The sequence below is a fragment of the Anas acuta genome, chromosome 7, assembly GCF_963932015.1.
Source record: "Anas acuta chromosome 7, bAnaAcu1.1, whole genome shotgun sequence".
Classification (NCBI taxonomy): domain Eukaryota; kingdom Metazoa; phylum Chordata; class Aves; order Anseriformes; family Anatidae; genus Anas; species Anas acuta.
Window position 1 is genome coordinate 10,841,074 of NC_088985.1, and position 12,642 is coordinate 10,853,715.

The 12,642-nt window shown below is 40.3% G+C and overlaps 1 protein-coding gene across 1 annotated transcript; it reads right to left on the minus strand.

Annotated features, from left to right (window-relative positions):
- Positions 1-552: 552 nt before the first annotated feature.
- On the minus strand, positions 553-7,167 carry GPR15LG (G protein-coupled receptor 15 ligand). Its single transcript, XM_068687991.1, has 3 exons — positions 6,995-7,167; positions 4,659-4,721; positions 553-3,110 (listed from the first exon to the last, which is right to left on the minus strand). The coding sequence occupies exons 1-3, from the start codon at positions 7,062-7,064 to the stop codon at positions 3,007-3,009; spliced, it is 237 nt and encodes a 78-aa protein (XP_068544092.1). The 5' UTR covers positions 7,065-7,167; the 3' UTR covers positions 553-3,006.
- Positions 7,168-12,642: the final 5,475 nt, after the last annotated feature.

Here is a 12,642-nt window from a genome sequence, read left to right on the forward strand (position 1 = left end):
TCATAAGCGTATGCAAACCCGCAAGAGCAAAAGTTTATCCCTCTGTTTTCATGTGTCAGATGACTTTATTATCCGCAGTGACATTGTCCATACAGGATTTTGGTTTTCCTTAGCAGATGCAATCACAAAAAGTTGTGAGTGTCCCATACTTCAGATTAACAGAAATTCTTCAGAGCTAAAATCCTGAATTCAGCTACACCCGGACCCTTATAGCAGTTGTGGGCCAGACAGTCTAGAGGGCTGAAGAGCCAACAGCAATAGTCCCATTACACTTTTGAGGGTCATAAAATTTTATGTTATTTGTACAAATTACACCTTCTAATATGCACTTTGAAGGAAAAACCCACAAACTGCCTGCGGCCCCACATTCCCCCTGTCACGGGTGATCATTTCTCCTGTGCCCTGACAATTCAGAGTCACAGTACTATACAAGACAGACTGATTTGGTGTCAGCTGAGGGTATTAATCTCAAAACAAAGCGAGGGGCCACCTGGCTCACTTAGTTGACAAGGTCAGACCAGGATCCAACATCTATTCTGGCAGGCACAGAGATATGTCAAAATATCTTTATTGGAACTTGAAGGCTGTGCAATTTTCATGCTTGACAGCCAAACAAACACAGAAAACCACAAGATACAGACAAATGCATTTGTCAGCTTGGGCAAGCTGAATTTACTACTTGATGTAAGCATACAGCCTGTGTACTTTGAAAAGCCACTGAGTAATATGTTTCTCGTCTGGTAATGCCAAACAAATATACATAGTAGTGAAAGAAAAGCAAGATGAAGAACAGGGGCCTGTAAACAAAGCCATGATCAGATGGTAGCTCTGTTCTACCACACAGGGAAAAAGGTTCAGGAAATAAAAGTCCAACTTTGCTGAGGAAGCACCTGCAGGAGGCTGATGCATGACCTCCCGATACTTGTAGGCCACGCAAAGAGCCCGTTTGGGCAACAGTCACAATGAGTGGTGAAATAGCTTGAGGAATCCTGCTTTAGTTTGTTCAGTCAGGACTAGGACCTCACAGAAGTAACTTACTTTTGAGCTTGAATAGCCCTCAACCTTACCTTGAGGCTAGTTTGAGAAACTAGGTGAGTAAAAATATTCCAGTACATAGGATGATGTCCCTGCATCCCTCTAAAGACAAAGTATTTCTGTAATAGTGTTGATGGTCTTTGGGACTTTATGCTTTTGCTGTCAGAACATTTTGCTTGAAGGAGGATCGGAGTGTGGAGCAGACTGTTTGGAGGATGTGGGGCCAAGATAATCTTATAGCATTTTTTAAATATGAAACAAATGGGCTTAAGCTCATGTTAGAGAACAGAATCCTCGTACCTCTTAGTAATGCTTTGTAAGATATGGCCGTGTGTTTACAGCTCTGTGTAAACTCCTGATGCAAACATTTAATAGCCAAAATACTTTTCACATCTGCTCATCGTTCGTGTTCCTGAGATACTTTCTGTGAGCTACAAAAGACAAAAATAAAGTTTGCCCAGAGATCGGCAGCAGAATTATCAAACAGCTTATTCACCAACCTCTTGGCTCAGATCTTGTGAGGATTGGAGGATCTTTTTTAGTCTTGATATGAAAATGCTGTGCATGGTCAGCTCAAAACTAGGAAGATGAGGGTCAGATCTACCTAATCACAAGAGCACTAAGAAAATAAAATAATAACAAGCATGTAGGAGTCCAAGAAATTGCTTCAATTGTTCAGTACAATAGAAACACTGACCATGAGAAAGCACAGCCCATAAGTAAGTACCCATTAATTTGACCCACAGGTAACACATTTACCTGAAGGTGGTTACAACAGGCATATGACCATACCCATTCAACTCCCCCAGATTACTAAAGGGCACTGAGACCATCTTTATCATACAGGAAATTACCTTAGGGAAATAGCATTACTCTGAGTATTGAGAGTAAAATTACTATTTTCAAAGTGCTGTTTGCCCAAGAGCAGAAAAAGCTTTCCACACCTTGTCACATTCATTAGAAGGAAAGCCAAATTCATAAACCTCCAATTAATTCTGGCTTAAGGACTCACCCTGGGCATAGAAATAGCAGCATATGCAGGAGACAGCCAGGAAAAGGACAGGAGATACCTGAGAAAAGACCCCAGTGACTGCTAATTGTATTAGCAGGGAGCATTTCTCTTTCTCTTTTATTCAGCCCTTTGGTATTATTCTTAACATTTGTTTAATTTCATACTCCAGTGAATTTTGTTTATCGCCATGATCACACAACTCAAGTGCCTTGAAAGAACAATTGCCTTCTGGCTTCAGGAGGAAAAAAAATAATCTGACTAGCCTTACACCTTTCCAGAATGCCTTTTAATAACCAGCTGATGACATTCTTCTGGGAAGTTAAAGAACAGATGTTTTTCCCTCCCCTACTCCAGACATTAAAATGCTTGCCACTGTACTTGAATCTGGTCCTCTGGTCCTTCCCAACTATTGGAATCTAGTTTCTCAACCCTTTCTAAATCATAAGTTCATTCTCACTTGATAGAAATCCACTTCCAAGTGGATTTTAAGCACTGAGAGCAAATGTTGCAGGAACAAATTCATCATGTGCCTAGCTACAAAGAAAATCCATTTGTCTATATAAAAGAAGTTATTCATATAAAAGGTTAAATATATATATACTGATAACTAGAGACAGTAACTTCAGCCCTTCCCCATCTGAAAATGCAGTCCAAAGCGATACAGCCAGCTCTCATCTATCTTGTTTGGGGAGCTAAATCCCTGTTTGGTACAGAGGAACATGCAACTGAAAAAATCCAGTAGCAGCCAGACAGCTTTACCTGTCTCTTTAGATGGCAGGTTAATGTTAACAAGATGAAGGAGCCTGAGGGACTGAGTAAGCATTATTGACTGAAGCCCCTCCCAGCTAAAAAAAGAATAGCATACATTCAGGCCCTATCTGTAAAAGGAAGACCCTCAACCAAGTGAAGCACTGTGAGACGTGCTGGCAGGCAGATGCTCTTCTTCACCCTGCTCAGTCTTATTTTAACCGCGGAAGGGGTCCAGGAATCCGCAGAGGGTCTGGCTGAGCACAAGGCTTGCAGTGTTTCCTTATTTGCACTGGAGCCAACTTGGGAGGCACACCTGTAAAACAAAGATGGAAAGAGAAAATGGGAAGAGATGTTTAATTGGAAGTATGTAGAATGGTACAAAACATTAGTACCAGAAGCTGAACCATATATATGGCCAGGCTTAGATTATCAGCAGTCTGGAGGGGGCAGAAAAAAGGGGAGTGGGGCATGTAACAGCAATATTTTTTCTTCATTACATTGCTGGAGACCACCCATTACTTGCAGCCCTTTTTTTTCCTCTACAGGGAGCACAATCACTGGAAGTATGAATCCTGCTGCTTTTGCAGGAAGCTTCCACAAAGCAGATGTCTTCAGACAGTACTACTCCAGAGCTCAAGTCCCACGGCCAACACATTGCACACCGAGTTGTATTACACTGTTGTCCCCTTACTATCATCACACTTACCTGCTTTCCTGAGAAGCCACAAGCCAATGCTGGCTTGAAACATTTGCTTATTGGGACAGTGATTCTTTATGGTAGAAGGGCATAGATCTAGGAAAGCAGGGAGGTTGCCTCAAAGATAAGTAGCCAGTAGGGTTAAATTATTCCCCTTCCTTCGGTCACACACAGCCTTTGAGTGGCTTTGCAACTTCCCCTAGGCATATGCCTAGCACAGACAGCAGAGTGAAGTAATGCTGAAAAGCAGGTAGTGTGCTTGACTACAGACTGTGTAAAGCAAGTCATATTCCCCTAGAAAAGAAAGCAATGTGAAAGCACAAGTGACCCAGAAATCTCCTGATAATTAATAATAATAATCATAGAATATCCTGAATTGAAAGGGACCCACAAGGATCATCAAGTTCAACTCCTGGCACCACACTGATCTACCCAAAAATTCAGACCATGTGACTAAGTGCACAGTCCAAATGCTTCTTAAACTCCGACAGGCTTGGTGCCGTGACTACTTTGCCATGACACTGGGGAGCCTGTTCCAGTATGTGACCACCCTCCCAGTGAAGAACTTCTTCCTGACCATTCCTGTGGGTCCTATCACTGGTCACTAAAGAGAAGAAATCGGCACCTGCCCCTCCATGCCCCTTGGGAGGAAGCTGTAGACCGCAATGAGGAAGAAGTAACTATAATAATACCAAACTAAGTCAACATTGTGCATTTCCAGTCCAGAACTGAATATGAAAGAAAACTCTGCTACCTTTAACTTTGGGCAGCTGCTGTGTTAGGCTTAAGCTTTTATGTTTGTGTCTCAGTAAGAATCAAAACACACTCAGATCAAGCATTATCATATAAGCAGATCTGTAACAGACAAGCAATTGCATGCAACAGACAGGTGGACACTGTATGGAAACAAACATCATTCCTTGACCTAAAAAAGGTTTGGCTGCAGCTTGGGACAGGAGGCAGTTACAGTAAGCAGGCTTGAGAGCTCAGCGAACTAAGGACAGTCTAACAGGGGACAAGTAAAGGGAGGTATTACTGGGTTTGCAGCAGAAGGCGGCATTTCAGATTCCCATACTCACGTGTACAGAAAAATCAGTTACATCACAGGAATTTTTATCTATAATGATTATTTAATTACTACAATTAAAATGTAGATATTGTTACCTTTAGTTGCCTTTTTGTTGACTTTGGCTAGTTTTGAACAGCAGACTTTTTTAACCTTCCGACCTAAGGGTGAAAAAATTATACATTACCAATGGAGACAGAGGATGCAACACACATGCATGCCAAATGGCTTAAGAGTCCAGACATTTTGGTTACTGTATTTACCATTGAAATCCTTGAACAGAAAGATCTGTGAAAGAAAACATCATCATGACTAATTTTTACACCCATGTGTAGCCTTGTTCCTAGCATAGAACATGAATTAATTTGTTCTCTTCTATCATTACTAGTAGACACAATATGCCAGATGCATTGTGAAGACTTTGAAATGTTACATGTTAGCTGGCAATATAAGCAGCAAATTCCAGCTGTCTTAACATAACAAACAGATTTTGCACTGTTTTTACAGTTATGTTGCTTAATGAAAGTATAAAAGATTACCAAGAGAACAAAAAGAGCATCTCTGTATCCATATGGGTACACAGAAGTGTAGAACAAATTGCTTTGGACAGGCAAAGCCGTGTAGTCACTCCCTGCCTACTAGACCTAAATACATGAGCTGCTGTATTCAACACGTGAATGCTTGGTACAGAGTGCTGGATACGTTATAGGGAGAACAAAGATGACACTGCAGTGAGCTTGGAGCAGAGGTAGAGCAGGAAGAACAGAGGCTGTTGAATTCTCAACAAAATCTCACATACGCTCAGTGTTTCCAGAAATCCCTGTGGCATGGTTCTACAGCCAAGGCAAGTGATGGTCACTGCTCTAGCATCTAAGAGGTTTGAGGTGTCACGGCATCATTTCATTCTCATCTAACAAAAAACATGCCTTCATTTTGTACATCCAGGTAATTCTACCTCAGCTAGAATGAGTAAAGCTGCTCTGGGGTGAGAACAAACTACAGCCAGGAACTGAGCAGAAAAAACACAGATACAGTTCACTCTAGACTGCTCCTCACACTTCTGTACCAGCTGCTGCACTCAAGCATGTTAACACATATACATGCTTTGACAACCTCAGGCACATTACTGACAGCCTTTCCAATCCATGTGTTTATGGATAAGGATCAGTGTCCTATAACCCCTTCTCTGCCCTTTCTGACCCAGCAAAGGCATCCAACCCCCTAGGAAACACGCTAAGAGAAAGGAACATTATTACAGGGCAAGTCTTCAGTTATTTCTACTGGGTGTTGCCATTTCCTTGGACATATTTCTGCCATGTTCCTAAAGAACCATCTCAATATTCTCCAACTCCCTTTGAGTTCAGGTAAACATACAATGATAGTGCTCTAGCATTCACTCACCCTCTCCACAGTTCTTGCAAACAGATCTACGGCTCAGAACAGGCTCCAGTAAGTGAGAAAACCAGGCTACTCGAACAGCTTTAAAGAGCTTTCAGTGTTTCTCCACACCCATATTCACACAAGATGATTTTTTATGAGGTTTCTAAAAAATATGAAGCATGGCAAATCTGCTGCTTCTGACCTTTGGAAACTTAGCTTATTTGTTTTTCCTTATCTCATATTCATTCACTACATCTTGCATTGAAAAAAATAAACACCATGGAACATGGTAGGTCTCCAAGTTTCCCAATATCAAGCACCAAATCCAAACAGGTAACTAAGAGCTACACCTTTTAAGTTTAAATTCCAGCTATACTGCTTCTCTTGCAAACCCAGAATGACATCTACAGATATGTGGGTGTGGACAAAGAAACAGACTTTTAAGGCTTAAACTGCTCTGAGTTTGTGCGCTTTGGAATGCTGCAAAATGGTAAATGGGTGCCACAGGGTAATACAGTATGTATATCTGTGGTTAAAAAGTTAAAATCAAGACTGACTGAAGGTCAGGAGAGCTAGTCATCTGTTTCACTGTTCTGTACAAAACCTAACTCCAATTCTGGGGAACTGTTTCACACTCCCTTGTTGCATAAGGGTAGAAACTTTTTCCATTAATGTTTTTCTCACCATGCAGAAAATCTGTAAATCTTACAGTGCCTGATAGTTATCTACTGGAAAGTATTACAAGGATTTTTTTTTCAAGACTGGAAATGGGGAGCAGGTTTCAGAACACAGATGAAGGTAAAAGTTAGTCACGCTGTATGATGTGCCACAGACAAAGGAAACGCTACAAACCTAACAAAGCACTGATACACATTCTGCAGCTCTAAGTTCTTTCCTAAATTTATTCTGTCCTTTCCAGTTGTCAAGCTCTGTTTGTTTTCTTTAATTAAGATCAACATACAATTAGAGAATAAGCTGTCTTTTTTAAAAGTCACAAGGAAAAAAAAGCACAGGAAAAGAAAGAAGACAGTTGTATTAGACGAACATACGGTACCTTCTGCAGTAAAGGCATTGAGGCACAAAAGTAAGACAAACAAAAAGCCATAGAGTGCCAGGAGCTTCATCCTTACAACAAGTTAGGAGGTGTCTTCAAGTAGGCTGAAGCAGTGTTCTGGTCTGCCTCCAGCGTAACCTCACATTTTTATAAGGTGGATTGGAAGGAATGCTATGTTCAGAATGGGTGGAGATTTGGCCTTTGTATTGCACTTAAGGGTATGAAAAGAAAGAGCCCTTCCTACTAGGAAGAATAGTTACTCATAAATCAGGCAGCAATTAGCTGCATTAGAGAACGTCCTAACAGTTAGAAGAGAGCACCTGGCTTTGAGTACCAGGGTATACAGGGATGCTCTGAGGCAGGATTCGTCCTGTGGTTCACAGCAGCCTCCTGAGGTGACCCTGTGTGTTCCTTTGGATGCTTAGAAAGGAAGAGTGCCCAGCTGAAATAAAGATGTGTGGGCTGGGAACTGAAAAGGCAAACAAAACCTAGAGCATTTAAATCAAAGCAAATGCCAATGTGGCGTTAGCGTAATTAACAAGACATCTGGTTAAACAGCATATTTCTGAGTTTATTATTAACTTCTCAGTATCTATTATAACTGGATAATTAAGTCCCTTACAGAGATTCCAGTTAACAATCAAGATTAAGGAGTCCATCAAATTCAACACAGTATCAAGGTTCACAGAGCATGCATTTAAAAAAAAAAAAAAGCAGAGATCAACTGCAGATTTGAGTCTCTTATGTAAGGTAGAAGTTTATGTTTGGCAGCACCTACTTCTCGCAGCTCGATCCAAAAAGATTTGTCTGAAACACCCGAACACACTGTGAGCCATGTAGCCTTCTGAGCTGTGAATGTACCTACAGGCTGGCTGGACTTGGAATTGCAGCAGGACAGAAGGCACATGCTCGCTGGTGCACATGCAATGTGCATAAGCATCCCTATTCCCCCAACCTTGAATTTCAAAGGTTTCATATTCCAGGTATTGGATGTGGCTTATTTCTTGTGCTGGATCAATGGCCTTCCAAATCAGGGTCACCCCTTCATCTACCAACTTGAGCCCCGAAAGCTTATTTCTTCCCTCCTACCTTGTAATATCCAAATATTGTGAGAACTGCTAATGCCTCAGTCTTTTTTGCTACCAAGTTACCAAGTTCTAAGATCAAAACCACTACCAACACTTGTTACAGACAGCATTTTCTTCTGATTCTCTTTTACCAGCAGCCCTTTCATACCACTGGCACACCTCAGTCATTCACATCACTGCTAAGCTTCTCAGAAAGTACTTTTACAGTTCAGCCAATGACACACAAATATGCATGGGACAACAGAACTTTGATGTTGTTTTTATGATCCTGGGCTTATGCATTGTTTAAACATACATATGCTAACCTTGATCTTGCACTTTAAAAGTCAACAGCATTTTTGCCTGTTCGTATAGAATCAATCTTTTAATTTGTAGAGAAGCTCTATATTCCCCTCTAAAAACAGTTATTAGAATTACTAAAGTACAGTTTGTCTGCTAAGTGTTTTATTAAAAAAAATAATAAAACAAATTTGTTTGAAACATGACAGGAAACACTTTTGACTTGGAAACATCTCTGCAGTCCACTTTCTTAACAATTGAATGTTTCCACTGGTACACTGAAGCCCTGCATTACATTGCTCTGAAGGAACTCTAAACTGAGAAGAAAGTCTGGCCTGTATAGGTTAGAGCACAGAATGAAATCCAAGCTTGTAACATGACAATCTCTTCAGACCAGTTTTCACTGAACAATCTTTTCCATTCCATCAGCAGCCTTCCATTTTAGCAGACTGAGGTCTATTTATTACCAAATAGCTTCAAAGGTGAATTTATGCAAGTTAAGTGGCACAGTCCATCCTACCCCAATTCAGGAAAAGCCTTGAATGCATTTTTTTTTGCTCAGGAAAATATTTAATTTTAACAATACAACAAGTTTCCTACACCAACATCAAGACTGAAATTCTTAGTTTTCTAGGCTAAAGCTACGCTCTCAAAGGTAGTGGTAGCTACCTCTTACCTCCTGTACCACCTGACGGCAAAGCTGAGAATGAGAGGGGAAGTGGGAAAGAAGTCTTCAAGACATTAATTGTTCTAGGTTTTTAAGCCTGTGAGAAACGTAATTAATGTTACCCAGTCTACAACTTCCTCGTAAGGGGGTGTCGAGAGGCAGGAGACCTTTTCTCCATTAACATCAGTGACAGGACCCGCGGGAACGGGGTTAAGCTGAGGCAGTGGAAATTTAGGCTTGACATCAGGAGGAAGTTTTTCACAGAGAGGGTGGTTGCACACTGGAACAGGCTCCCCAGGGAAGTGGTCACTGCACTGAGCCTGTCTGAATTTAAGAAGAGATTGGACTGTGCACTTAGTCACATGGTCTGAACTTTTGGGTAGACCTGTGTGGTGTCAAGAGTTGGACTTGATGATCCTTAAGGGTCCCTTCCAACTCAGGATATTCTATGATTCTATGATTCTAAATTTTCATCTTGTTAAAGTCAGTGAGGATTTTTCTACCAAGATGACTCCAATACAAGTCTTGTTTTGTTATGTTTTTTAGACTCCTAGACCTTACTGAAACACCTGGGGAAAATGGGGCAATGGGGGATGCATCTGTGATGTCTGAAAGCAATAAAATAACAGCTTATTTCCTCTGTAACACGTTTTAACATACATCACTATACATGCTTCTAGCTGAATTCAGAGAAAGAGACAAAAATTGTACATAGAATATTATTGAAAGATTTTTCCAAAAGCGGTATTACTTTGGTTTTCCTGGAAGAAAAAGAAAGGATTTGGTTTACTGGCAAAGAGTCAGTTTTGTGACTTCACATAACCATTTATACGTAGTAACTGAGTGAGCAGAATGTTTCAGTGGTAACCCAGAAAATAACTAGTTTGTAATCAAAACCTGCAGTGTCTCTAACATCAAATAGTTGCAATTCTTAAATCAAAATCCTTGTACCTATTTTGAACATTAAAACTTTTTACTTATTAAAACTATTTCAATTTCACTGAGAATACGGTTATTTCTAAAACCTCACACTCAATCTTCTCATGCTTCTCTTAAAAAAAGAACCATCATCATTCCCCGTACTTTCCCCAATAAGGATGACTTAGTTTATATCAGGAAGACAACAGAAAAATAAAAAAGGAAAAAAATCACATTTCAGTTCGGCCTCTTAAAACAGTGACTGACTCACCCAACTGTCCTTCTTCCTTAAATATAAACAAAAAACCACCTCATAAAAGACATACATTAACTTAAGCCTACCGAGACTTTATAACCCAAGAATCTTTCATGTCTTTATAGCACTGAACACCTTTGCCATTTCTTTCTGTGTGCACAGTAAGAAATAAAAATACTGAATACAGAAGGGTAGGTAACTAGGTAAGAAGGGATCAAATTGCACAATAGAACCTCATCACAGAATGTATACTAACATTTCCAGCTACCTTCATGTAATTAATCTGAAAGAGAATTGGAAGAGCACTGGAATGTTAAATGCAGTTACAGCTGCTGCCAACACCTACCTCAAAAAAAAAAACAAACATTTTTCTTATGAAATATTTACAACAGAATATTGGCAGTGGGAGTGCTTACAATGACTTGTTTTCCTGAACACAGTGACAAGACTGACTTTACCATCCACCCCGAGCAAGAAAGAAGCGTGCGTGTACTACCTGGATGCCTCACTCATTCTCTGCTTGGAAGAGGCAGGCTGCTACTAGGCCTCCTCTTACAGCAATCCAAGCCTGCCGGCTACTGGGATGGGAAATGAGGCAAACCTGCATACTTTCCTTATCACTGCATCACCCCACAGTGGGGAAATGGTGCAGGTGGGAGAAAGCTGTGGTGTCTTCTTTCAGACTGCTCTTGTATTTCTCATTCTGAGCGGGAAGAAGCCAAACTATTTGCTTAAAAGCTATTAAACCAGACTACAAAGGACTCTGGCAGATGACTCTGAAGCACTGCCCACAAACCTCAGAGGCTGCTCACTACCTCTGCAACTATGGTTAACACAAAAGCAAATAGGGAAGTGTTACCTGCAGGGTATTTTTGGCCCTTAAACCAGGGAGGATCAGTGATCTTTGCTCCGGAGCATGGCAGAACAGTTGATTTCTGTGTTTCACTTCTCCAATGTTCACAGCATCTGCATGCTGCTCTCATCCATTCACGGCAAACGCATCACCTTCTGTAAGACAAACTATAGTCTTTTATTCTTTGATTTGTAATCTTTATTTCACATAACCTGCCTGTAACCTTTGCCACAGCTGGCTACTTGTGTCCCCTACTCAGACAGCACACCAGTATCAGCGATACTGCTCATTTAGGTTAGCTTTTTAAATGTCTTCTCACTTGGAAATTGAAAAAAGGGCAACTTCTGCCCTTCAACCTGTCCTCCACTTGCATTACTTTCTTCCCTTCTTCTGTCACTACCTTTTTCCTTGCTCTGCCATCCAATCCCCCATCTCCTCCTTCTGTTATTATGACCTGCTTATAGATGAACAGTATTTTTGCTGCAAAGGTTTCTTTTTTTTTTTTTTTTTCATTTTAACTACTTTTTCAAAGGCACGAGTGTACTTTTATGGCAGAAATATTTTGATTTTTCAATAAAATAAAAATGCATGAAAACCTAGAATTCACTTTAAATAGTCTCTAAAACCTAAAACATGCTTAAACTCTACTATAATTCCTCATGGGAGAGAAAGTTCAAGGATTAGATTTCCTACTTGTCATGTGGGCCAAACTGTTCAGGATAGCTTCTATAGTACACCGTGGTTAGAAATCTTCTGATGCATACACCATACTGATGGCCTACCCATCACAACACTCACTCATCTTGCTTTAGTCACACCAATTCCTATCATCTGCCTTCCCAACAAGCAGGTATGCTAAGACTACCTTCCCATCCCTCTGCATGAGTGCAGTTTTTCCTTTCCCTTCCTTTTTCGGTATTAACAAGCCTTGTGTTTGTTCTGCATACATCAATAAATACATCCACGTACTTCAGAATGACATGACTAATTATAGCTGGAAGGCTAAAAATGTTTCAAGAAAGCTTTTGGTTTTGTTTTTAAAAACTTGATATCTAATTAAGTGTTCGCTAAAAACCTCTGCTTTTCAAAGGAACTTCCACTATGACACTTAAACTAATAAACACTACAGCTACAGCAAAAGTTGAGCCTGTAATTAAATTAGCATCTCATTGCAGACTTGGACCACAATGGACTGTAGTATGTCCCCATGTGTTATGGAAGACACCCATTTAAAGTGCTTCACATAATTTTAAATCATAATTTAAAGCAGAAGATTTTGATATCCACTGTTGATCTTGTTTCCTATTTGTTTACATTCACTAATGTCATAAGGAGAGGCTCATCACAGTTGCCTGATATAACTGTCATGTCAGTTTTCACGAAAGATGGCCTTCACCTATAATCCACTACTACTATTTGCATAGGCAGTGCTACAAACACTGCCAGAATTTACAGATCTCACTATATGCTTATTCACTTTTCAATGTTCATAATTTTAGTATATCAGATTTACCTACTAGAAAATTAGGGGACAATTTTTCATCTGTGATTTTTGCAAGACTTTCCTGCTCAGTTAACTCCTTCATA

What these genes read in the sequence shown, in the direction of transcription:
- GPR15LG (XM_068687991.1), bottom strand. Translation starts at nt 7,064, where the DNA reads ATGAAGCTCCTGGCACTCTATGGCTTTTTGTTTGTCTTACTTTTGTGC. An exon ending in CAATGCCTTTACTGCAGAAG is followed by an intron (nt 4,722 to 6,994) that starts GTACCGTATGTT and finishes TTTCACCCTTAG; the next exon opens with GTCGGAAGGTTAAAAAAGTC. An exon ending in CAACAAAAAGGCAACTAAAG is followed by an intron (nt 3,111 to 4,658) that starts GTAACAATATCT and finishes TTTGTTTTACAG; the next exon opens with GTGTGCCTCCCAAGTTGGCT.